Source organism: Gorilla gorilla, chromosome 3 (assembly GCF_029281585.2).
Source record: "Gorilla gorilla gorilla isolate KB3781 chromosome 3, NHGRI_mGorGor1-v2.1_pri, whole genome shotgun sequence".
NCBI lineage: Eukaryota > Metazoa > Chordata > Mammalia > Primates > Hominidae > Gorilla > Gorilla gorilla.
Genome location: NC_073227.2, coordinates 197,129,619 through 197,157,503, shown reverse-complemented (window position 1 = coordinate 197,157,503; position 27,885 = coordinate 197,129,619). Strand labels below are relative to the sequence as shown.

The following is a 27,885-nucleotide window of genomic DNA, read 5'->3' as shown; positions in this document are numbered from 1 at the left end:
GTACCACCTTCTGCCATGACTAAAAGTTTCCTGAGGCCTCACCTGAAGCTGAGCAGATACCAGTGCCATGCTTCCGGTACAGCCTGCAGAACCATGAGCCAATAAATCTACTTTCTTTATAAATTACCCAGCCTCAGGTATTTCTTTATAGCAATGCAAAAATGAATTAAAACAATCATCAATATGAAAACAAAGATCAAATAAATGAGTATATTTAAAATTCTACTACCAACTAATTACTTACCTTTAACAAAGCTAATACCAATAGGAAGGGCTTTTTCAGGTTCTTGACTTAACAAGTAATATTTTACAGTTTCAAATATATTGTCATCTGCATGGGCTGTCTCAGCTAACTGCATACATTCTTCCACTGTGGGTAGCTTACACTAGAAAATAATTGATTTGAAAACAATGTTACTAAAATTCAAAGGGATAAAAGCAATAGTGTAAGCACAAAATACTTTCAGCTTTCCTAGTATGGCTTTCTTATTAAAGTTGTCTAAAATAGATGTAAATGAAATTATTTGAATTAAGAGAATATATTTATGGAAATACCTTTAAGATCTAAAAACAGTAAGAGGGGATATTAGTTAATGAATTAGTAGTTTTCCATCACACAAATACCTAATAAAAGAAATAGAAGTAAATTGTCCTGATTGTGATACTGGAATTAGTACCCACAAATGCCATTTAGCACCCAAATGATGAAATTAATTATGTTAGAAAAAATATACTGACCATAACGGCGCAAAAACGACATTAAATGCACCAAACATAACGGGTGTGCATTATTACATGTCCTCTATGCTGTAATTTAACGTCACTTGGCTTTTGAAACAAAGCAACCTTATTTCAGAGACACAAAAAATGTAGAAGCTCTAAAAGTTTTTAGCTTTGACATTTTGAAATGCCATGAAATGGAGATTTTTTCATCCATGAAATTTCATTACTATAAAATAAAAAGCCACATTCCCCATTAAAAAAAAATTCTTTTTCTGTTAAAACTGAGAGTCTGATCCTCTCTCAAGTAAGTTGGTCTGCTTCCTTATAATGTAGGTAAGCATTAAGTTACCTTTTATATCAAATTCTGATGTGTTTATAACTGTTGAAGCTTAAATGTTCAAGTTTGTTGCTAAACAATGTGGATAAAATAGTTTCATGGTTTGTTTCAATTTATTTATTAATACATTCATTTAATCATTTCAAATTTCTTATTTAAAAATTAGGTAAAATGAACATTTTACATCTCAATCTCTCTCTCCAACAAATTGCAACAAACTGAATTAACGGGGCTCTCATATATATAACATTTGATATTGTTTCCCCATCCTTATTCATGAAATGCCAGTTATTTATGAAGCAACTACTATAGGGTAGGTACCGTGCTTGGCTAGATAGAGACATAGGTTCTTCACTTTGATATATGCTCATAGCATAGAGGAAATAAGAAATCAGTCCCATTTAAATATCATTTTTAAATAGACTATAAGAAGAAGAAAGAGTAAGATGATCATCCTTGTAATTTTTATCCTATATATTTTAAAATTCTAAAAGTTATATAAGTACCTCATATGTGAATATATAGTTTTTAGTGTTATAGACAGTCCCCAACTTATGTTTTGACTTTATGGTAGTGTAAAAGCAACATGCATTCAGTAGAAACTGTACTGTGAGTACCCACACCACCATTCTGTTTTTCACTTTTTGTACGGTATTCATTAAATTACATGAGATATTATGAAATAGGCTTTGTGTTAGATGACTTTGTCCAACTGTAGCCTAATGTAAGTGTTCTGAGCACGTTTAAGGAAGGCTAGGTTAAGCTATGATGTTTGGTAGGTTAGGTGTGTTAAATGTATTTTTGACTTAGAATATTTTTGACTTATGATAGATTTACCCATTGTAACCCCATGGTAAGTCGAGGAGCATCTGTACTTGTGAAATTGTTCAGTTATTAAAACTTTTACACATACTCACTAGTCTTTCTAAAAAGATATTAATGAAGTCTGAACAGAAAGTCTAATTATATCCTTTTAGAATGTGTGATGAAAAGACGAGGTGAATAATATTCTAGCCCTATCATTAAAAGCGGTCTTAGCTAACTGCCTATATTCTTCTACTGTGTGTAGCTTGCACTAGAAAATAATTGATTTGGCCAGGCGTGGTGGCTCATGCCTGTAATGCCAACACTTTGGGAGGCTGAGGCGGGTGGAACACCTGAGGTCAGGAGTTTGAGACTAGGCTGACCAACATGGTGAAACCCTGTCTCTACTAAAAATACAAAGTTAGCTGGGTGTGATGGTGCATGCCTGTAATCCCAGCTACTTGGGAGGGTGGGGCAGGAGAATCGCTTGAACCCAGCAGGCAGAGGTTGCACTGATCCGAGCTCGTGCCATTGCACTCCAGCCTGGGCAACAAAAGTGAAATTCGATGTCAAAAAAAAAAAAAAAAAAGAAAAAATAATTGATTTGACAACAATGTTAGTAAAGTTTATAGGAATAAAAAAATAGTACATATACTAAATTTTTCCTATTACTAGTGTGGTTTTCTTATTAAAGTTGTCCTAAATGATATAAATAAAATTATTTGAATTAAGAGCATATATGTATGGAAACATCTTTAAAATCTGAAAATAATAAGTGAGGTCATTAGTTTAAGTCTTAAAGCTTAGACAAGCCATTTAGCCTCTCTGAGTCTTGATATTAACATCTGCACCTTCTGCCTCAGAGAATATCTGTTAGTGTACATTCAAACACTACCAGTTAATGTATAATTAAAAAACTCCTACTTTCTTTCATATGCATTTTAATTTCAATGTAAAATAGCTTTTAGTTGTCATGTTAAAAAAACAAAGCACAGCTTTTAAAAAAAATAATTCACAGACTACAAAGTGTATAAAGTAGTTAAAATATCCCATCATCTCACAACCCACTGGTAATTTTGGACATTTATCCTTTCACAAGTATTTTCCGCGTCTCTACACAAACACATTCACATACACATATCCACCCACACATTGTCATTCACACACACTTTTGACCAGTCTGTATTAATACAATACTCAGAAAATATCTGTTGCTTAATGAATAGGGATACTCACCCACTAGGGATAAAAAAAATCACGGTTCAAATAAGTGAAAAACTTCATTATTTTAGAAGTTCAAGATGAGAAAATACTGTACTTATATCTTATCATTTTCTTAAAAGAAACTGTATCCTTCTAAATATGCTATAAACATAAATAAATACGTACATTCACATTTATTTTCAAACCAAAATCATATGGCATATGCATAGTTTTGTGATCTGCTTTCTATTTAACTGTTTCATAGCCATGTATCTTGCCAATAAAAATAGAGCTTCATGATTTTTAATGGATTAATAGCACTGAAATATAGAAAAGTACTGTAATTTAATATAAATAATTTTCCTATTGAACATTTTGGTTGTTTTTGTATATAATATTGATGCACAGATTCCTATATTCTGCAGATGAGTATTTTTAAAGCACTTTGGAAAAATGCATGTAAATTTCATTATATTTCATTAATTCTTTTAAGGATTCTAAGTTGTCTATTTTAAAAATTTATCCTACAACATACTTCAATATGCAAAGTGTACAGTGGAAAACACTTGGGATTTGGAGTTAGACTTGCTGAACTTGAAATTCTCACTCCACCGCTAACTAATTTGGGCAAATTCCTTACCTTCTCTGAGTTTTCTTTGTATAATTATCCCCTGCTTTTCAAAGTTTTATGAGAATGAAGATACAAATACATGTAAAGATTTAGAAGAGTGCCAAGCACATAGCAGAAGTTCAGTAAATGTTACTTCCTATTGTACAACATTTTTGTTGTACTTGTAGGTATCCCAAAGGGACCATACATTTGTTTCTCTGCATGCATCTCTATTTGCTTGAACCTACAATTAATTAAATCATAGCACTGCATTCCAAACCAGAATATTTAACATCATCAGCATACCTTATCATGAAGGTCATTTATCTCTTCAGTACATCCTGGGTAGAAAGCACAGAGTTTTATTAAATGTAGTTCATTATCAGGAATCATCATCAGAAGATCAGCTGCCAAATTCCTGTTAACGTAACAAAAGGGGACACTTCATTGAGGAGAAGATTTAAAAATAACATTCATAACTATCTCAAAGAAGGGCAATTCAAATAATATACCACTCTTGCTTTTCAATTTACACAAACAGTATTAATAGCCTACTTAATTATGAAACTACTGTAAATGCAGATTACCCAAACCAAAGGTCACGAACAACAAATGTATTTATAAATTCCTAAATATTAAAAACTAAACTTTACATACATGAGTCTTAACATGCTTATAATTAATTTTATCATTACAGAATAATTCTCTAATCTAAGTAGTTTTGAATATGTTCTTTGGAGTGAATTATAAAGCAAACATTGTGAAAGTTAACTCTTGTCAACTTTTGTTATGCTTGTCAATATTGATAAATTGTATCAGCCAGATCAGTGAAACCAGTAGAATATTGAGTTAAGTTCATAATTTTGGGTATCCCACATATTTCTTAAATGATAAGTGGAAATTAAAGATAGTTTTCTTATTTCCATTTTTTTTTTTCTTTTGAGGCATAGTCTCATTCCCTCTGTCGCCCAGGCTGGAGTGCAGTGGTGCAATCTCAGCTCACTGCAACCTTTGCCTCCTGGGTTCAAGCAATTTTTGTGCCTCAGCCTCCTGAGTAGCTGGGATTACAGGCGTGCGCCACCATGCCTGGGCAATTTTTGTATTTTTAGTAGAGACAGGGTTTCACCATGTTGGCCAGGCTGATCTCAAACTCCTGGCTTCAAGTGATCCACCCACCTTGGCCTCCCAAAGTGTTGGGATTACAGGCATGAGCCACCGAGACCGGCCTATTTACTTATTAAAGATCCAATCAGTGGACTAAAGCAACTGAGGGTTTTAAAAATATAAAATGGTATGTACTTAGAAGATTTATATTAAAATATTTTCTGTAAAATCCTCTTCAAATCACTAGGTGAGGAGTAAATGGATGCATACATCATAACTGAGGAAACACTTAACTTTCAATAATTCAAGACATTGTTTTTAAAAAATTGATATACAGCCATACAGAAGAGGTGACATTAGAATAGGAGATATTTGACATAAGAATTTATGAAGCTGTGTGCTGGGGCCTCTGGGAGTAAAACCCTATACTTCATCTTCTTTGTGAAAACGTCAGTAAAATCTACATTAATCATTTAAGTAAATCAATTCTTTTTTAAAACTTAAGAGGTACTTAATTAAGAATATAATGAATATAGAATAGGAATAAAGACAATTGGCAAGCTCTGGTGTGAAATCCAAAGTTTTACTAAAAATAAAAAATACACACACGTCACAAACTATCAGGACAGTAACATTTTCAATTAGGCTTACTTTAATGTTTTTAGAAAAAGAAAAACTTTAGTGAAGTTTTTTACATAAAATATTTTGATAACTCATCATTTTACTAATAAATAGTTTTCTAGATAATGTCAAAAGAGAATTGATAAAAGATGACAATAATTTTTCATATTATTTTCCTCTAGCCATTAAAAATTACACATAATATCTTTCCAAACTGCCACATTTTCTATTACATTGGGCAGGTTCCAAGTTAGAGTAGCTTAGCTGTTCATGCTAAAATGTATGAATGATGTCATGTGTTTCCTCTTATCAAAATTTAATAGTTTTAAATAATGTCCATGAAAATATAGAAATTATCATTTGTTTTTACTGTGTATAAAATAGCTGTGCTAAAATTCTATTCAAACTTCATTGAACTATAGACAAAATTTGACTTTCTTAATGTAGAATTACATCTTCATACAGTGAAATTTTAGCAAGGCCAGCTAATTTCCTTCAGTGTTAATCAAATTCACTCTTTTTTGAGAGTTCAGTACACAAATGGGGAAAAATGTACATATAAAAATGATATAGACCAAGTGAATGATCTAAAATATAAAATTTCACTATCAGAAGAGATATTTCATTCTGCTTAGCTGAGTTAGCTATTATTTGGTATTGCAGGAAATCACAGTTCATTTATTGTACAACTTTTAAGTATAAAATCATGAGTGATTATAGGAACTTTTCTCATTACTTTGTAGTCAGGTTTCATGTGCTATAAATTACACGTGAATTGGCATACCATAAAACAATGTGAAAATAGTTGATAAATATTTCTTAATACAGAGATAGTATTCAAATAATAAAATAAAGGAGTATACACATTTTAAAGGAATATGTTCTTAAATAAAAGTAGATAATACCTGTATCCAACAGATGGAAAGCTAAAGGAAAATATTAAATATGAATACCATGATTATACGATGAATACCACAAAGAAACAGACTTTTACAGTAAATGTAAAAAAAGAGCTGTTTATAAATTATGCACATCTTTATAAATGATGTAGCTATCTTTTAAAAAATCTGTGCAGCTCTACTAATAGCCAGGAGGATTACAGCTTTCTCCTGAAAGTAAAGCTAATCAGCACCACATTTAAACTGTTTCCTAGTTTCTGTTACACATATCTACGGATATATTAAAAAAGAATTGTTGGGGTGGGGGCGTTACAAGGAAGAAGTTTGTTTTTTCTTAAAAGTAATTAAGACATAGTTAATTGAGAAATGTTTAATCATGCTATGTAACATACAATGTTATGAGTTTGCACTGCTCAGTAGGAAGCAGATGTAGACGAAGACCTTCATGATGACCCACTTCCACTTAATGCATAGTACATTGATTTCTCTTCCTTACGATTTTCTTAATAACATTTTCTCTTCTCCAGTTTACTTTATTGTAAGAATACAGTATATAATACATAAAGGATATAAAATATCTGTTAATTGACTGTTAATGTTATCAGTAAGGCTTCCAGTTAACAGTAGGCTATTAGTAGTTAAGCTTTGAGGGAGTTAGAAGATATAGATGGATTTTGGACTGCTTGGGGGGTTGGCACCCCTAACCCTCATATTGTTCAAGGGTCAACTGTATACTGTATTTCTCTTTTGCTGCCAATTTTTTTTTTTTCCTTGAGACGAAGTTTCACTCTTGTTGCCCAGGCTGGAGTGCAGTGGCATGATCTTGGCTGACTGCAACCTCCATCGCCTGAGTTCAAGTGATTCTCCTGCCTCAGACTCCCAAGTAGATGGTATTACAGGCGCCTGCCACCATGCCTGGCTAATTTTTTTATTTTTTATTTTTGTATTTTTAGTAACTTTTTTTTTTTTTTTTTTCGTATTTTAGAGATGGGGTTTCACCATGTTGGCGAGGCTGGTCTTGAACTCCTGACCTCAGGTGATCCACCCACCTTGGCCTCACAAAGTGCTGGGATTACAGGCGTGAGCCACTGTGCTTGGCCTTCACTGCTTTTTGCCTTCACTTTTTAAAAACAAATCCCCTTTCATCTGATGATGACTTTTAGCATGAAATCAGCCACCTTCATGAATAAATAATTTGAATTAGGCTTCATGCTTTGAGACGAAGGCAAGTCCCTAGGTAATTGATTATTATAGCTCTTGATAGAGAGATAACTAGATACTCTCAGAGGAGAGTCACCATTAAGTATACTGAAGTCTGAAACTGATGGTAGGGTACTACTACATTTTAGTGGGGGAAGGGAGCTCTTACATTACTGTAAGATATATGTAAAACTTAAAACAACTTTGAAATTCCTGATTCACTATAAAACCTTCAGATTCAGACAAAAAAGAAGAATGTAAGTGTTGTTCTTTTCCCGAGTTGGCTGCAGATAAGAAAGTGGTACAGGTTGGGTATCCCTCATCTGAAACGCTTGGGACCAAAGGTGTTTCAGATTTCAGACTTTTTTGGATTTTGGAATATTTGCATATACATAATAAGATATCTAAGGGATGGGACCCAAGTCTAAATACAAAATGTATTTATGTTTCATATATACCTTATCCACACAGCCTGAAGGTAATTTATAAAATATTTTTAATAATTTGTGCATTAAACAAATTTTTGTGTTAAGTACTTTCATGTGGAATTTTCCACTTATGATTGTCATGCCAACACCTGAAAGGTTTTGGATTTTGAAGCATTTTGGATTTTGGATTTTTGGATTAGGGATGCTCACCCCAAGTAGTCTGACAGTTAAGAATGCAAACTTCAGAGCTGATTTATGTAGCTTTGAATCTTGGCTCTACCACTTACTGTGACCTCAGGAAAATTAAAACCTACCACATAGAACCTAGTGCATTTTTACATATAAAGTACTTAAAATCGTGCTTGGCACAGAGTAAACAGTATAGAAGTGTTAATTAGCATTCATTATTATCATTACCACCTGTTGTGTTCAATAGTTATAGTCATCTGTATAGCTCCACCTCCAGGGTGGTGTGTGTGTGCATGGGACTTGCAATGGGGAAAGGTCATAGTCCTGATAAACGAATTCATTTAGAAACTTCTTGAGGTCCTAAGTATTTGAGAGAAAGAAAAGATAAAAATCTAAAATAATCTTTATTCAATAAACATCTAAGGAATGACGGAATCCCATATTTCCTAATAGAGCCTCCGTAATAATGGATTGTTTGACTTAAGGCCAGGGCTCTGCAGATATGAGCTGGAATTGCTTTGCCCTGGATTTCTGGGCTACCCCAGGTAATTCCCAGGGTCTCTTTCTTTGGGTATTGCCAGAGTCTGGGGGAGGTGTCCTGTTTCAAGTGTCCAGCAAAACCATTTTTGTTGCTGCTTTATATAAGTGACTTTATTGTACAAATTTAAAATAGGACACAAGATCTGACAAGAAAAAGTGTAGATATGCAGAATTTTAAGATGTGGGAATATGTGTTCTGATCATCTTAAGAAGAGCACATTTGTTGTCTCATGATACTTTAAGTGCTTGAAACACTACGGAATTACAACTAGGCTACTTCAGAATGGATCATGGCAGATTTCATTATACAACCATGATAGTTCTCATCATTATGACATTGTTATATCATTATTTCCTTCCACAATCTTATCCTTTATAAACAAGGTGATCCTATATTCTCCCAATGCATATCTTATCAAATGGAATTTATAATGTTTTAAAAATGTATTCCATCACTATGAAATTATTCTTTGAATTTCAAAATTCTTACCATACTGAAATCATCATGCACTTTCTTGCCAGTAATTCTAAGGCATAGTGGGTTGCTGGTGCTGCAGACTCTCCTAGTACTGTGCCCACACAGACTGCCAACTCCAGTTCATTTCCGCGAATCAGGTATGCCATAGCAAGCTTGCTCAATAAGAAAATAATTTCTTCAGTTGCATAGAAGCTGGGTAGGATCATCATTCCCCTCCAAGCTCATAAAGCAGATAAAGCAGTATTAACCTATAAATCAATTATTCTTATAAAATATTGACTGTAATATTCCTATAAAGTAGCTATGTAAGCGTAATTGCAATTTTCAGAGGGAAAAGTTATTAATGAGACATTCAGAAATTTTTTTCAGGTCAGAATTGAAGAGTTTAGAACCCTTGGTTCTATTTTTGTAATTAATTAATAACACTATGATATTCTCAATATGTCCTTCAATCTCCATATCAGAAAAAAATGTAAATTTTTAAGAGCTTCTTTAAGATTATACAGTTATCTATCATTTCCTAAAGCAAATATATCTAAAGATAAATGCACAATAGAATCTGTATCTTTAATTAACATTTTCCTTATTAAATTAATGAGTCAAGTGGAAAGTACCTTAAAAATATAACTTGTGAATAATATACTGAAAAATAAGTGCTTTCATTTGTATTTTTTCTTATAATCCTAACAAATATATGTGAAATAGGTAAGGGAGGTACTCATATTTTCATTTTAGAATTGAAGACATTTGAGATTCTGAGGGTTAAATGACGTGCCCAAAGTCAGTATGTGTGAGAAAAGACTCAGATATTTTGTGTCTACGTCCAGTGATTCTTCCCTTTACTACACTGGCGCTTCTCATATATGTTGAAATGTTTAAAACAAGGTTGTTATAAATATGTGTCTCATGGTAGACATAAAAGAAAACAAGAGCTCACAGTCTATGTGTGCTTAAAACAAGAGCTGATAGTTTATGTGTGCTAATTAGGAATGTAATTACTTAATTACTCAGGCTTCGAAGACATGCAAAACCAGATCTCACACAGAAAGTCACCATATCTTTTCCTCTCAAACACCATGACATATTTAAAAAACTTTTCATTCACATAAACCAGTTTTAAATGTCATACCTCAATATTATCTATGGCAAGATGGCAACATGCGGCTAGTACTGCTCGACCATCTTGAAAATACCATTCTGCCAGTTCTTTACTGACTTTGTGCAGGACTCTAGAAAGAAAAAAATGTGTATTCTATATAAACACAAGTATTCCATTATAAAAGCAAACCAATACTTTTTAAAAGGTATGATAAAAAGACCAAATAAATTTTAATTTGACATGCTTGCTTTAAAGATTTGTTTTTGGAAAAAATAAATCAGGAAAGTGGTCTTTACAAGTATATGGTCTGATAAGCCTCTATCTCCCTCTATCCCCACAACTGTCAGAAAAGAAGCCTGATTTTAAAAGCTTACCATCCTGCATTGGACAATTTATGATTCAGCCACAGGGGAAGTTAAGCGTAGAAGAATTACAGGTCAAATTGAAATTTTGAGAAATTTAGGTGGTGTCCAAAATACAGCTAGCATGTGTTAGCTTTTTAAAATGTCAAGTTTAGAAATGGCAGAGAATGGCAGTAAAGATCCAGGCAAGAATACAATATTCCCAACACATTATTTGCTTAACATTTCATGATCCTCTTCTACTTGATGAGTGTCTTAAAAGTTTAAATATCCTATTTTCTAGCTTAATAATAGGAGAAAATAGAAAGGATGGGGGAAGGCAGACTACTGGATTAAAAAAAGGTTGGAAGGCTGAAAAATTCTCATTTCCATTTCTTTTTTAAAATAACTATCAGGATTTCTTCTTTAAAAGAGGACCAAACATTATTCTAGATACCAATACTGGGGTCATGGGATTATAAACTACGTTACTGTGAACTTACATACACTAACTTTAGAGTAAAACATTAATAAGCAGTCTATCTTATTTTCATCATTGGTCCTCTCCAATAGGTTTGATTAGTTTCTAAGTGTTTAGGTGCCTTACTTGCAATCTCTCTAGTAAAATGCATTTTGCTTTTCTGAAAGCTATATAAACTGTGTATAAACAGAGTCTCCATGCCTGAAATTTCCCTGTTCATCTAGGAGTAAATGCTGTATGGAACTGGATCATGGTGAGGAATGCGGTTGAGGCAGTCAAGTCATCAGTATACAAAGAAGGATGAATTATAGAGACTTCAAAAATTCCTAAAGGGAAGACAACCATAAAACATATGGAACCAGAGAAAATAAATCACTCACTCATTAAAGTCTTCCTTGTAGATATCATCAGAATATGAAGCTCCTTTAGGCACAGAAACATGTAAGGGCTGCATATTTCCTTCACAAGCAGCCTAGAATTTAATTAAATGTTGAATTATTCTTCAGCTAATTGTTGATAATTGACACATTTCAGAATATGATTTTGAGCAAAGTATACTTAAATAATGTTTGAAATTTATACTACAATTTGGAGATAATCTTAGAATTTGAGGAGAAATGAGATGTTAATTGTGTGTAGCAAAAAAAGCTTCAAGTGAATTATTACTAAAAATAAGTTGTTCAAATGCTTGGTGTATAACATTCAGCAGCATGTGTAAAGTTTAGAGTTCAGAGATGCTTGTATGTTTAAAGATCTAAAATAAGTTCGGCTGTGTGTGGTGGCTCATGCCTGTAATCCCAGAACTTTGGGAGGCTGAGGGGGGAGGATCACCTGAGGTCAGGAGTTTGAGACCAGCCTGGCCAACATGGTGAAACCCCATCTCCATTACAAATAGAAATATTAGCTGGGCATGGTGGCGGGTGCCTGTAATCCCAGCTACTCGGGAGGCTGAGGCAGGAGAATCACTTAAACCTGGGAGGTGGAGGTTGTGGTGAGCTGAGATTGTGCCATTGCACTCCAGCCTGGGTGACAGAGCAAGACTCTATCTCAAAAAAATAAATAAATAATAAAATAAAATAAGTGCGCTGTGACCAGAAAATAGTATGTTCTCAAATGTTGAGAAAGAAGGCCAGGGAGGAGGGCAGAAGCCAAGCCCTTTATGACTTTGTCAATTATGTAAGGGTGAGCCAGTCAACACAACCTTCTCCCTTCTACTTGCTCACCCATCCATGTATGTGACTGGGGTAGTTCTGTGGTTTTACCTGTGCAACAAGCAGAGCTTCTTTAAGCTGACCTCTTGACATGAAAAAATGGACTAGCTTTTTCACATCACCAATGGCTATGCAGTATGGAATGACATCATCCTTATCTTCCTGGATTAATTGGTCAGCTCTCCTAATAAAATAAGGACAGTTTTTTAAACAATATATTATTTTGAAGGTTTTTAGGTGAATTGAGATTTTCTGAAAGTATGGCTAAAATTTGTAGCAGATTTCATAAAGCCCTTTGGCATACCACTTTTAAAAAAGACATTTTATAATCAAATTACATGTGGAAGGCAGATAAAAGTTGTATGAAATAATAAATACTATAGGTACTTGTTTGTCTTTAGAACATGACATAAAATATGCCTGAACATTTTAGATCTTAAAATCAATGTAGTTTATCTATTAAAATGGGCAATTAATTTATTCAAAAATATGTTTTATACAAGATACGTGTGATAGGATATCAGGTGGATTAAGCAAATATGTGGGTATCTACATTGTTAAAGACAGATAATTTTAATTGTTTTAGGAAGCATAACAATGAATAGAGGGGCTTGAAACTCAAGTAGCTTAAAAATCACTAAGATGGAGAATATAGAAACATAAATATTAACAATAAAATGTAGAATATCTTAAGGGCCCTAAGTGAGGAAGATGAAAGAAAAATAATGTTCCAGACATGTGAAGGGAGAAAGGGGATGGTAATCTTAGAGACTGTGAAGGGTGTACATGTGTCTGTTTCTGTAATCTGTCTGTCTCTCTGCACCCATTTCTCTCTCTCTCTCTCTCTCCATTTGTGTGTGTGTGTGTATGTGTGTGTGTGTGTGCGTGTGTGTGTGTGTATCTTCCCATCTAAGTCTCAGGTATTTTCTCAATGACTAACCCCCTAGCTAATTCTGCCCTCAATGTTTAACCTCAGTTTTGTTTAAAAATAACCTGGTCTATTTAATTTATGCTAGCATTTACATTAAACCAGAATTCAATTTTTAATCTTTGGGTAGGGGTAGCAGATATTTTTCATGCTGAAAATGGAAAATATTTTTCATGATATTTGCCAGCTCACTGTTAACAGTCTCCAATTTCATAGAGTCATCGAAGTATTCCTCAACAGCTATGTTTTTACTATGTGACTTTGATTTTCTTGTTATAGCTGTTTAGAAAGAAGCTGGTTAGAAATAATAATCTACTTCCCTGGGCATTTGAAACTATGATTGAGAGACTGCCAATCTGGATGAATGGCTGGATCTATAAAGCATAAACGCAGGAGTTGTGGAGAGACCACTTTCTGGCAGCTACATGGGCTAAGAGGCAGAGAAAATCAGGAGTTGGCTTTCAAAGATAAATGAAATAGACTTGGAAGAGTTTTGTGTATTCCCATTTGCCTCCTCCTTTTCCTTCCCCACTAAATCTATTCTAATCTTGCTTCAGTCTCCTTCTTTCTACCAAAACAGCTCTTACTAAGATCAACAATAACCTCCATGTGATCCAGATTTCTTCTTTGGGCTACAAAATCAAGACTGGCTATTGAACAATGCCACTAAAATCACAAGGAACTTCAAGCTCAACATGTCCAAAGAGAACTAATGATCTTTGTGCCATTTGATTCAAATCCTCTTCTAATGGTTTTGCTGTTGTTGTTTTAGTTGTTTGTTTTTAAATCCCAGTGATTAGCAACAGCTTCTATCCAGTTTTTCAAACCTAAAACCTAAAAATTACGTTATACCTTCCTCATCTCTATTACCAAATCCAGTTACTTTTAACTCCTAGATATATCAAATTTGTCTACTTTTCTCAGTCCCCACATCACTACATATGGCGTCCACACTACTGCTGTCTCTTGACTCAGCTATTCTAATTGCCTTCTAACTGGCCTCCTCATATCTGCTATTGACCTTCTCTAATCTGTTCTTGATATTTTAGCTTGTGCGGATATTCTAAATGAAGAAGTGATCACATCACTTTCTACCCTGTTTAAAATTAAAACCCTTTAATGTCTTGTGTTCCTCTTAGGAAAAAGAAACAATAAAAAAGCTTACTACGTTTACAAGGCCCTAAAATGTCCAGCTTGGGCCTACCTTTTCACTTTCCCTTGGCATCACTTCCCCCTGGCTCCTGCACTCCAGCTACAGCAGCCTCCTTTCAGAGTTCCTGTACTCTGCTTCCTAAGCCTGGGATGCTTGCTCTAGCCTCTTCACTTGGTTATCTCCTATGTATTCTTTATAGCTCAGTTCATATACACCAATCTTGGTCAGGTTTCCTTTGTTCCAATTTATCTGAGGATACACCACATTTTAAACTCACAGATACCTAACATAGAAAGCAACGTAGTAGCATATTAATATGACTAGATGCTAATAAAATATGTCAATAATCACATAGAATACGAAATATGTTTATTTTTATTCTGCAATATTAACACGGAGTGACTCCACTTTGGTCTTAAATGGAAATCCATTAAGTTTTTGCTGAGATTGAAATAATGTTTTGTGAAATAAATATCCTCTGCTAACTTGACTTTCTTAAGGATTCGGTGAGAGCAATAACATTCACAATTGTGCTGTGAGGGTACAGGGACTTACAGCACTGGGGATTCTTAAAGCTCAGGAGAGGGAGCCTAAAATCTGAGGGCTACAATCAGCCTGTTGCTTAACTTACTGTTGGGAGCAGGTGCTAGGGAACAGTCTACATTCCCATGGCAAATGTGTTAATCCTTCTGAATTTTATGTTTAGCCTTTGATTGATTTTTACTTGTGTCTATAAGAAGCAGTTGATTTTTTGCCACTAAACCTTGTTGCATAAAAGAAAAATCCAAATTTCTGTTTTTAATGTCAGAAGAAAGGTAATTACATAACAATATATAGTACTCTATAAGATTAGCACAGTGATTGGCATATAGTAGGCATTAATAAATATTTGTTAAATGAATGAATAGCACAGAAGAGAGTAGAATAAAATAGAACAGAGAATAATCATACGTTGTAGGTTGAAATGTGTCCCTCAAAACAACATGTTGAAGTCCTAACCCACGATACCTGTGAATGTAACCATATATGGAAATAGGGTCTTAGCCGATGTAATTAGTTGAAGTAATATGCGGTCATACTGGATTAGGGTAGGACCTCAATCCAGTATGACTCATGACTTATAAGAAGAGGAAATCTGGGCACAGAGACACACAGGGAATAATGCCATGTGCAGATAAGGGAGAGACTGGAGTGACGTGTCAAAAAGCCACAAGATGCCAAGGACTGCACGCAACCAGACACCAAGAGAGAAGCATGGAATTAATTCTTTCTTAGAGCCTCCAGTAGAAACCAACTTTGCTGACAACATGATTTAGACTTCTGGCCTCCAGAACTGTGAGAAAATAAATTTCTGTTGTTTTAGGCCACCCATTTTATGGTAATTTTTTTTTTTTTTTTTTTTTACGGCAACCCCAGGAAACCAGTCCACTTGAGAAAAAATCTTGTCGGTTTATTGCATTCTAAAACAAGAATGTTTAGTTAATTTCCTCAGTGGTCAGACCCTTCTTTATCATCAGTGCCTCCCTCATATCCATGGGAAGAAATGGCAGGAATTAGTGCCTACAGATAAAATTTTTGAGATAATTAATAGAATAGTATTTTACGAACCTATGCTAACCTTCAGAAAATCTTGCCACTTATATTTCAATAGCAATTTATTAATCAGTGATTATGTTTGCTGATCTGTCCTTCTCTCCATTGACATGGGGAAATTTGCCTTCTGCTATCTTCATCAGAGGTCAAGTCAAATCCAAGAACACCAAAATTACTTGTAACTGATTCATTTCATTTACTGTATCAGTAGATACAAAATTTAGTTGTTATTTAAGACAACATAAGAATAAGAAATTTCAAGAGCTACTGCCATATTTATATACTGCTTCTATTCTAACATGATTTTAAAACATCTGTTTTAACACAGACTCTCTCTGCCTTACCTCTGCATTAACTTCTTCCAGTATTTCACAGAGACTCCTGGTGCAATTGACAGGGCTTTGTCCCACTACAATAGAAGGCAAAAAGGGCAGGAGCATATTAATTTTGGTTGCTCTGTGTAATTCTTAAGACACTTAAAAAATAGATTGGTATTTATAATATAGTATTTTTATATTTGAGTTCTTGAGTCCTGATTTGGTACTTTCTGACTTCTTTTTGTTCCGTAGTCTTAAAAAAATCTTTAAAAAGCACTAATTTTACCTCTGTCAATAATATAAAAGAAGCTGGGCATGGTGGCTGATGCCTGTAAAGCCAGTGCTTTGGGAGGCTGAGGTGGGAGGATTGCTTGAGGCTAGAAGTTTGAGACCAGCCTGGGCAACACAGCAAGACCCTCATGTCTACCAAAACATATATATATATATTTTAATTAGTCAGGTGTGGTGGTGCACACTTGTAGTTCTAGCTACTTGGGAGGCTGAGTGGACAGGATCGTTTGAGCCCAGGGGTTCAAGGCTGCAGTGAGTTGTGATCACATCACTGCACTCCAGTCTGGGCCACAGAGCGAGACTTTGTCTCCAAAAAAAAAAAAAAAAAAAAAACCACACACAAACAAATAAACAAAAAAACAAAGTAAAAAAGACTGCATTGACATGGTTAAATTCCAAGTACCCCTCGGTTCCTTAGGGAAGGATTAAATGGCTGCTGTCATCACTTACAAAAGTGTCTTGAACTTGATGGAGCTTGAAGAAGTTGAGAAAAATATTTATTTTTTATTGCTATCTTTTAATTCCATTTTCCACAAATTTTTGAAGTCTCTACATATTAAAATATTTTAAAATAAAATATGTAAAATTCTATTATTTAGGGAAAATCCAGTCCTAAACCTAGAGAGAAAGAAAGAGAAAAATGGAAGGAGAGACTGAGGGAGAGAAAAGAAGGGAAGAAAAGAAATAGTAACTAAAATATGTACTTTGAAAAATATGTTGACTCATCTTCTAATACAACTCCAGAGTAATTTGTTCCATGGTGTTCAAAATATTAACATTTTTATTTCACTGCTACTTACATGAACAAATATACCACCTATTTCTATTTTATCCTTTCCTACTCATTTTAATAAATTTTACTTATTGTCATTTCTTCATTTAACTGATAATACTTGTCTTCATATATAAAAATTGGACTTCTATTGAAGAAGCTCATTGTTTAATAAAGGCTGATTGTTACTGTTAAATGAAAATATAGATTTCATTGAATTCCAGTCTAGAGTGGAACTGAGAGGAAAATTTTCTGAAATATCACTACATGAATCAAAATTTTATTTTAATTAAGGCTCTTCAAAACACTAGGATTCTATTGCAATTATCACTAGAAAATTGGTAATTAACCAGAAAATAATACGTTAAATTTTAAACAGGCAATTTTTAATACTACATATTTAAAATCATGTTACCTAAAAGGTATCTTAAAATATGTTTTCAGGGGAAATCTCTCTCTAACGGAAGAAAGAAGTTGCAATGTAGATTAAATTAACTTTGAATTCACCAAGCTCTTTCAATAGAAACATGTCTAATAAATAAGCTTAAAAATATAAACAACATTCGTAAGAAATGATTACCAACGATTCTATGGACACCCATATTTCTTTTTTCTTTTTTTCTTTTGAGATGGAGTTTCACTCTTGTCACCCAGGCTGCAGTGCAATGGTATGATCTTGGCTCACTGCAACCTCCGCCTGCCGGATTCAAGTGATTCTCCTGCCTCAGCCTCCCGAGTAGCTGGGACTACAGGAACCTGCCACCATGTCCAGCTAATTTTTGTATTTTTGGTAGAGACAGGGTTTCACCATGTTGGCAGGGCTGTTCTCGAACTCTTGACCTCAGGTGATCCACCTGCCTCAGCCTCCCAAAGTGCTGGGATTACAGGCGTGAGCCACCGTGCCTGGCTTAGGACACCCATATTTCTAACAACTTGTACAGCTTCATGGATCATGAAGTACATCGATGAACCTGCACAACAATAAAATTATTAAGCTTCCCAAACAGATACCTGATTGAAATAGGCTTTGAGTTAAAGGCAGTTTAAATTATATTTAATCAAATATAAAACCCAGAAAGCTAAAGAATTACACTGTTGTACCAAAATTTATTAATTCCTTTTCTCCTTGACTTTTGATAGATCTTCTCTGCAGTAATGCTGTTTAAAAAAGCAACTTTTAGTTAAATATTTACTACTTTACAAGGAAAATTTTTACATTGCTCCTAAATTAAATACTTTTAAATTTATAATGCCTTTTTGATAACATTTTAAAATGACACATTTTATTATTTGGGGTCAAGCAGTAATTCGTTGTTTTTCTTGAAGTATATGGAAAATAAAAAGGTGAGCTAAATTTAGTTTTATTTTAATGTAACCATATTGCTTAGTTTTACTTTATATTATTTACAAGTATTCTTAATATCATGCTTTGTAGCTACACAATTAACTAACATAAACGTTTTAAAAGATGATAAGCTATGAAATAAGTCCATGCCACCCATTCTAACCGTTGTTTTGGTGGGGCAGGGAAAGGAAGAATTTTCACTGAACTGAAATGCATATACAGAAAAGGGAAAGGTCCAATAAGTTTACACAAACTGAATATGCCCATGTAATCAACACCCAGGATGAAGAAACAGAAGCCCCATTCTCCCGTGTTCCATTGCAGTCACTACCCATCTACTAAAGGGTAGCAAAAGCATAAATTCATCCTAACCTTTTTGTAAAGATCAGTTTTGTTGATTTAGCCCTCCATTAAACAATCATCATCCTTTATCAGATGATATTCAGCAGAAACCCTTCTTCTGGCCAGTGTGGGATTTAGTTATGACAAGTAGTATTAGCAAGCGGATTCTACTCTGAACAAATTAGCCAACATAGTTTTTTGTTTGTTTGTAAGAAGCTAAGATTCCAGCCTAGGGCGGTAGTTCTCAAACTTCAGCATGCAAGATAATAACATGGAGGGCTTATGACAACACAAGATGGCTGGGCTCCAACCCCGCAGTTTCCGATTCTGTAGGTCTGAGGTGAGACATGCATAGGGATCCCAGTGATGCCAATGCTGCTGTCCTGGAACACTTTGATAACTACTCTCCTAACATCTACACTTAATATCAGATTGGTAGAGAATCAATTAGATCTGTAAAAAAATAAGCTTCCTTTTATTTATTTATTTATTTATTTTTGAGATGGAGTCTTGCTCTGTCACCAGGCTGGAGTGCAATGGTGCGATCTCGGCTCCGTGCAACCTCTGCCTCCCAGGTTCAAGCAATTCTCCTGCCTCAGCCTCCCAAGTAGCTGGGATTACAGGAATACGCCACCATGCTGGGCTAATTTTTATATTTTTAGAAGAGGCGGGGTTTCTCCATGTTGGCTAGGCTGATCTTGAACTCTTGTCCTCAAGTGATCCTTCTGCCTTGGCCTCCTAAAGTGGTAGGGTTACAGGTGTGAAAGTGTGAGCCAGCATGCAGGGTATATACATTTCTTTCCCCCTTTTTTTTTTTTTTTTTTTTTTTTGAGATGGAGTTACCCAGGCTGGAGTACAGTGGCACGATCTCGGCTCACTGCAACCTCTGCCTCCCAGGTTCAGGCAATTCCCCTGCCTCAGCCTCCCAAGTAGCTGGGACTAGAGGTGCGTGCCACACGCCTGGCTAGTTTTGTTTTTGTTTTTCTGTATTTTAGCAGAGACAAGGTTTCACCATGTTGGCCAGGATGATCTCAATCTCCTGACCTCGTGATCCACCCGACTTGGCCTCCCAAAGTGTTGGGATTACAGGCGTGAGCCACCACGCTCAGGCTTTTTTTTTTTTTCTTTTTGAGATAGGGTCTCTTTCTGTAGCCCAGGCTGGAGTGCAGTGGTACAATCACAGCTCACTGCAACCTCTGCCTCCTGGGCTCAACTGATCCTCTCATCTTAGCTTCCCAAGGCTGGGATTACAAGTGCACACCACCATGCCTGTCTAATTTTTTGTGTTTTTTGTAGAGGTGGGGTTTTACCGTGTTGCCCAGGCTAGTATTGAACTCCTGGGCTCAAGTGATCCACCCACCTTGGCCTCCAAAGTGCTGAGCTTTTTATTTTTAATACTTAAAATTGAGTATATTCTTAACGTTTAGACTACTATGTTAAACTCATTAGTTTTACTTTCATAGCACATTACCTCTCCAAGTTCAACCATAAGTTCACAGTATCTCTGAATTTGTCCTAATCTCAAGTGGATTTCAGCAGCTTCCTTCAGTCTTTCCTCTTTAGTAGGTACACCAATACCACCACCAAATTTAGACATCTTGACTGTTGTTAGTTCTTGAGCTTCAGACTGGTTTTAAAAAGAAAATAGAATTTTAAAAAATTTGTCATATTTTGTTTTGTATGTGTCACAATAATTTGTTGTATATTTTGAAATAACTAATAGAGCGGAATTGAAATGTTCCTAACACACAAAAAAAGATAAATGCTTGAGGTGATGGATACCCCAATTACCCTGATTTGATCAATACTCGTATGCTTGTATGAAAATATCACATATACCCCATAAACTATTACGCATCCATAATAATTAAAAATTTAAAAAAATTGTTTTACAAGAGTTCATGATAACAGATGATCATATAAACTTTCCATGAATACATACTTCAAAAGCATATAGCTCTGGAAAGTAAATATTTAAAAATATTTTCCTCTATAAAATGTGATACGTTTCTAAACATAATATTTTGGGGTGTGTGTGGGGGTGGGACACAGGAGGGGAGAGACTGAATCCCATTGTTCTTAACCCTCTCCAGGTGTTGTAGTTGTACAGAACAGATAAAAGGTAATGATAAAGTCATATACAGCAGTACAGACAGGCCTCTAGTAAAAACAAAAAGTTACTGGCTTACTTTAATTAGCTCTTCTCCTGTCAAATAGATTTTGTGGTTACAGTCATTAGGTGTTTAGTTTGCGATTAAAGACAGTACTTCCTCTTCATGGAAAAAACTGCTCTTTATGAGCATTAGATCCACATCTCTGGCACAACTGTCTCCATGCTCTAACGATTAACTATACATATTTCAGAAAATATACAAGCAATTTTTTCTTTCTGGTCCCAGAATGGGTTTTGTTGTTAGTGCTGTAGATTGCCCCAGGGATGAGGTAACTAGTAGTTTTTACTGAAATTCATTAAGAGCTATAATATGATCATTTTTTATAAAACATATCCCAGAACAGCCCATTAGGCCCTCTGAGACTAAAATTAGAATAGTCCACATGTCACAGTCATCTGCTAATAGGGGAAAGATAAAGCATTTCAAGGAGTTCCAAGTGACCTTGAAGGAATTTCATGAGACTCAACCTATGATAACCATGATTGACTTAATCTGTTCTCAAGTAATTCACTTTTATGATTCATTTTACCCAAGATGGATCTCCTCAGTGTTCATTTATTTAAATCTACCAATCTAATCATATATATTTTTAAAATCATTTTTATATTTTAATAGTGAAAAGGCAAAAAATTTGCTTGAGTACATCATATTTGCATATTTTACTCACTGTTTTAAATTTAATCAGATGTTTCAAGTGCATTATTCCTTTGCAGTAGTTCTGAGGAAGTAAGCTATCATCCTGTCCTTTTATCACAGCAACCAAGTTCCATAAATTGTCACTGCCACCTGGAGGCTAAAGAGTTGACAAAAAATAAATATGGAATAGTGAATTAAAAACCTCATATTTTGCATCTTCAAAAATATTATAATGCAGGCATATCTAAATTTAAAAATTAACAAAATAACTATATGTTATCTCATGTATTGTTTCTAGTTTTACATTTGCTTTCTTATAGTGCACAGATTATGGTAAGAGTTACCCAATGAATTAGAATGGTACATGTAAATGTGTGAATAAAAATAGTTGTAATGATTCATGTTGGCTAAAGGGAAAATATTCGCATTTAATTCCTGTAATACTTACGGATAAACATTCTGAAAACCATCTTAGTTTTTTCACTCGAGAATTAGCAGTTAGTTTTTCTATTTCCTGTCTAATATCTCTTGACACTTTACCACACAGTAGAGGAGGAGTGCCTGGTTCTATAGCATAATCTGAAGAACAGACATAATTCAGTGAGAAAAGATTTCTCATAAAACATTATTTAGAAATAAACTCTAATACATGTATATGTTCCATACCAGTGTTCCCAATAATTTCTTCCCAAGATCTGTCTGCCAGAATATTTATTTGTACAGGAGTGACTAAGGCTGTTAATGACCAGAGTCTCACTGTAGAGTCACGGGAGCAAGAGGCCATAGTGAAGGGGCGACTGGGATGGCAGGTTAAACCTGATGAAAATAAAAACCTATTTTAAGTAAAGTGAACATTGAAAAATATTTTTTATATATATGTGCTTCATAAAACTTCTACAGAATTGAAGCTATGAAGAAATATTGTGAGTAACTGAAAGGTTCTCAGTCAACCTTCTATCTGCATTTAATATACTGGCTGAAAATAATAGAAGAATGCAATAAATTATTTTATATATTCTATAAATATGAATATAAAATTGAATAACTATTAGAGGCTGGAAATGGTGGCTCACGCCTGTAATCCCAGCACTTTCCTGGGAGTCTGAGGCGGGTGGATCCCTTGAGCCCAGGAGTTTGAGATCGGCCTGGGCAACATAATGAAATACCATCTCTACCAAAAATACAGAAATTAGCTGGGTGTGGTGGCATGTGATTGTAGTCCCAGCTACTTGGAAGGCTAAGGTGGGAGGATCTCTTGAGCCTGGGAGGTGAAGGTTGACGTGAGCTGTGTTTGCACCACTGTACACCATCCTGGGCAACAGAGCCAGAGTGAGACTCTGTTTCAAAAAAACAAAATAATAATAAAAAAAGAAAGAAAGAAAAAAGAAAAAAATTATTAGAAAGCAAATGGTCATGGATGAAAATGTTAAAAGTATATTTCGTGTGGTTAAGTAGCAACAAGTATACAATAAAACCAATAGCATACATAGTATCTGTGAGTTAGTGGATGGGCAGATGACGTTCTAGTTAAAAGATGAAGAGTTGGGGACCTTTCAATTCGAATATCAACAAATATGATTCTCTCCCACACTCAGTCCTGCATTGCCTTGGCTAAAAGGCCATTGTGATCAAGCATATGGATCTGAACCTGATCTAGACTGAGGTTACATTTTCTAAGAAATCATTTTTGGATTCTTAATCTGCCCATTTACTCCCATCAAAGTTTAAGGATGAGAATAAATACAAACAAGAATGAGAGTGAAGAGATGTGCAAATGGTAAGTAATCTGATTTTCCATAACCAATTAATTATATTAAAAAAAGGGATTATATTAAAAAACAAAACATTGTACTAAACATCCAAGAATAGAGAAATGGTTAAATAAGTGGTATCTACTCTATTACTGATTTCCTGTTAAACAACTTACCTCTGGAGTGATGTCAATGGAAGGGAGAAAAACAAAAGCCATACATGTATATATGCCCATCGCAATATGTGTGCATTGTGTGTGTGTTTGTGTGTACACAGAAACACAGACACACCTGCAGACGGTGGGGAGAAAGACAACACAGTGCTAACAATAGTCATCTTCTGATAATTTTTGTTGACTTTTTCTTCTGCACATTCTGGTATTATAATAATAAACATGTATACTTTCTAATGTGAAAAATGTTATTGTAAAGTAAAACACTGTATAACTTCTTCAAAAATACTGTATTCCTCAGAAGTTATAAGCATCATTAGTATGTCAATATAACAAATACATGAAAGAATGAAAGACACTTTACCATATACATCTGCACCGTGATCATACACAGTATCCACACAAGTTCCTTCTCGAGTGTCCCATACTTTTATAGTATAGTCCCAGCTGCCAGATATGAGCAGATATGGAATCTCAGTATTCCACATTAATCCTCTCACAGGTGCAGTGTGTCCATTAAGAATATTGATGCAAGCATCCTGAGTATAATCCCAGATTCGAACGGTACTGAAAACAGAATATTACGGGTGTGATAGCATTCAAGTTATAATGTATCTAGAGTATTAACATATTCTTAATAGAGTATAATAATTATTTGTTAGCTTATCTAGAAGCATTTTATGTCTCAAGATATAAGGTTCTCTTCATTTCACTTTAATTTAAAAAATAATAATTGTATATATTTATGTGATATTTTGATGTATGCTTACAATGTGGAATAATTAAATCAAGCTAATTAACAAATTCATCCCCTCACATACTTTTCTTTATAGTAGATGGAAATGAATATTTAACTAGGCTAGTGCTAGCTTATTTAAACATATTTTCTTTCTTGACTTTTACTCTTATTACTGGTAGTAAACATATTATTTCACAGTTTTTTTTAATTATTATTATACTTTAAGTTTCAGGGTACATGTGCACAATGTGCCGGTTAGTTACATGTGAATAAAATTGCTTTGTTAAAATGAAATACCAAAAACAGCTATAACCAAAGTGGAAAATATGACTAATAATACAGATACAATAATTTAATATATTAAGATTATTTGTAAATTATAAAAGTATAACATGTATTATGATGGGTATTATTTGAAATGTCACCTCATATTTATGCTTTAATCAATACAGCAAATAATTCCTTCATGTTTTTGTCAGTGATATAAGTTGCTTGGTCAGTGTAGAATAAATCTTAGATCAAGTTAAAAAATTTAAATATAACTGGATTCGTGAAATTACTTGTATCTATTGATTGTACAAATGTTACTGAAATTAAAATTTAATTTACAATCAATTTAAGACCTCCAACTGCTAATTTTGCTTAGACAATTCACAATAATTTTTTAGTCACAGATATATGCCAAACTGACAACAAAATAGTAGTACTTCAAAAGTATTACTATTTTGCACTATATAGGAGATAAATGATATATTCTTATTTCTTAAGGCATATCCCTTTCTGCTTTATATAAAAAGTTTCATTTCGGCCAGGCGCAGGGGCTCACGTCTGTAATCTCAGCACTTTGGGAGGCTGAGGCGGGCGGATCATGAGGTCAAGAGATCGAGACCATCCTGGCCAACATGGTGAAACCCCGTCTCTACCAAAAATACAAAAATTAGCTGGGCGTGATGGCGCACACCTGTAGTCCCAGCTACTAGGGAGGCTGAAGCAGGAGAATAGCTTGAACCCGGGAGGCAGAGGTTGCAGTGAGCTGAGATCATGCCACAGTCTCACAGCGAGACTGTCTCAAAAAAAAAAAAATTCATTTCTTCTTTGTCCTCTTAAGCTTGCACACGACAATATATCAAAGTATGTTACAATCTAAAAATTTTGTTGCTAATTTCTTATATATGCTAACATTTAAATATTTTACATTTGATATACTTTCATAAATAAGAATACATTAAAGGGATTTGTATCAAAATAACTTAATGTTATTGTAGGGGCCACTAGAACAGGTGTCTTTCCTTTTACGACATGTTAGGTAGTTAGGCTTTGAAGTCCCAATGCATGTTTTTTGGTCAAACCCAAGAAAGGCTTTTATAGGCCCCACTGCAAATGAGTGTCTGAGGCTCTCCAGGCTGAAGCGCAGCATCTGTGAGTTCTGCCATGAGTACGGCAGTATAACTGATTTCCCTACCATTCTGACTTATTTCAAGTCATAACCTACAGAAATCTCCTAATTATTTATCTTATTAAATTTGGATTTATGCCAAAAATTCAATGAAAATGCTTAATCATTCAATACTAAATCTGTGGTTCCCAGCTACTCGGGAGGCTGAGGCAGGAGAATCACTTGAACCTGGGAGGTGGAGATTGCAGTAAACCACAATCACGCCACTGCATTCCAGCCTGGGTGACAGAGGGAGACTCTGTATATATCTATATATCTATATATCTCCTATAAATATGTACATTTCTAGGAAAATATAAGCTTATGATTTTAAGGACTAGAAAATTAGAATCCAAAAATACATACCCATCATCAGAACCACTGCAAAGAATTCCCTCTCTCAGAGGAGACCATTTAACATGAAACACTTTTGCTGTATGCCCACTAAATACTTTCAATGGTTGATCTGAGCTGGTGGCTACATAATAAACACGAACATTTGTGTCTTCACAGCCAGTGGCTATCATGTCTCTGAAATATCATCAATGGAATATTGACATAGGATAAATATGATATATAACTAATAATTAAAGGTATACCATAGTTCTAATTTCTAAAAGTAGAATTTTTGCTTCCTTAGTGAAGTTAGACTAAAAACTTACATATGTAAAAAATCGTGTATAATCACGCTACTGCTCATTTACAGAAACTGCACCAGTATGGTGTGTTTCTTTCTGTGTTTTCTTTTAATTGGTTGAATTTTTATTTTATTTATTTTAGGTCAGAGGTAATGGTATTTCTATTTCTATAAGTTCTTTTTCAAGATGACCAGACTCATAATGTTCTGAATTTTTCTCAAACTTTACATTTTGCAACACTTAGGTCTTAAGAAGCATCTCAAATGGTGAGTGATGACATTTGCTTACTTGCTGGTGGGCAAATTATTATTACATGCCTTAGCCCATTTGTTAGATTGTTTTTGTGGCATGGGTACAAACAACAGTATTCTCACTGAAAGTTTTCTGGAAAAGCTCCCTGCAGACCAGGGTTGTCTGATTGGACAGGAAGTCACAGTCCAGTTTTCCATTCCTTTTTGATGGCTTCCCTTCTTTAAGATGCTTTAACTGTTTGATACAACTATGAAGCCCCTGGAAATAGAATATGATCTTTTAATGTTCTTTGCTCATTATTACAACAGTGAGAATAAGCTAAGCAACTACTTGTACCTTCGTGATCAAACTTGGAATACTGCTAGGAAAGGAATTATGAGTACTAGGCAGACCTGTGGAAATCACGGACCTGCCAGAATAGTCTACTTGAGGAACATCTACTCTAACCATCATATAAACAGTCTCCACATGCTAAACCTAAAGAAAGGCAGTTACACACTGTGGATCACAACTGTCATCAAAACCCTTTCAAAACTTCAAACTGTTGATTTTGTCACATGGGTTATAATACTTATATTTATTTAAGCCCACATGTAGAAATACGGTAGTTTGCAAACTGGCATGCCAATCTGCAAATGTGCAGATTACAACTTCTCAAGATCCACTGATAAACAAGACAGTTTCTACATTTGGGAAAATATAATTTGCATATATATATTTACATGCATATATGAGTATATTTATATATATATGTATATACAGATACATAAAGTCAGAAATGATATCATAAACATTTAAAGAATGCACATAAAGATATCTAAGTTATACAGTCAGAGACACCTTATAAATAAACTTTGGTATGTTCAAGGTTCACTTACCTACTAAGACACTAAGTGGAATACGAATACAGCAATTAAAACATTTTAAAAGGTTTCTAAAATTAAAAATGAAGTTTATTAGATATGCTTGGTAGTAAGCATAATAGTTAAATAGAAAGCACTTCCAGTGTCATTTGAAAACATAGCTTTCTTAACTAACGAAACATATTATATTAATATCTAGCTTTTATTTCAACTGG

At 34.4% G+C, this 27,885-nt stretch overlaps 1 protein-coding gene across 5 annotated transcripts in view; it reads right to left on the bottom strand.

Annotated features, from left to right (window-relative positions):
• WDR17 (WD repeat domain 17) overlaps positions 1 to 27,885 on the bottom strand; it is a 116,084-nt gene that overhangs the window by 10,048 nt on the left and 78,151 nt on the right. For 3 of the 5 annotated variants that reach the window (XM_019026049.4, XM_055384175.2, XM_019026053.4), the window contains 14 exons: positions 26,284 to 26,448; positions 24,108 to 24,310; positions 22,486 to 22,635; positions 22,268 to 22,398; positions 21,851 to 21,976; positions 20,481 to 20,636; positions 16,287 to 16,351; positions 12,320 to 12,452; positions 11,438 to 11,529; positions 10,266 to 10,365; positions 9,149 to 9,288; positions 6,308 to 6,328; positions 3,984 to 4,095; positions 245 to 386 (listed from right to left, as the gene is read on the bottom strand). In XM_019026049.4, the coding sequence (XP_018881594.3) occupies positions 245 to 386; positions 3,984 to 4,095; positions 6,308 to 6,328; positions 9,149 to 9,288; positions 10,266 to 10,365; positions 11,438 to 11,529; positions 12,320 to 12,452; positions 16,287 to 16,351; positions 20,481 to 20,636; positions 21,851 to 21,976; positions 22,268 to 22,398; positions 22,486 to 22,635; positions 24,108 to 24,310; positions 26,284 to 26,448 (1,736 nt within the window). The remainder of the gene's footprint in view (positions 1 to 244; positions 387 to 3,983; positions 4,096 to 6,307; positions 6,329 to 9,148; positions 9,289 to 10,265; positions 10,366 to 11,437; positions 11,530 to 12,319; positions 12,453 to 16,286; positions 16,352 to 20,480; positions 20,637 to 21,850; positions 21,977 to 22,267; positions 22,399 to 22,485; positions 22,636 to 24,107; positions 24,311 to 26,283; positions 26,449 to 27,885) is intronic. The other 2 variants (XM_004040656.5, XM_055384173.2) reach the window with 1 other exon arrangement.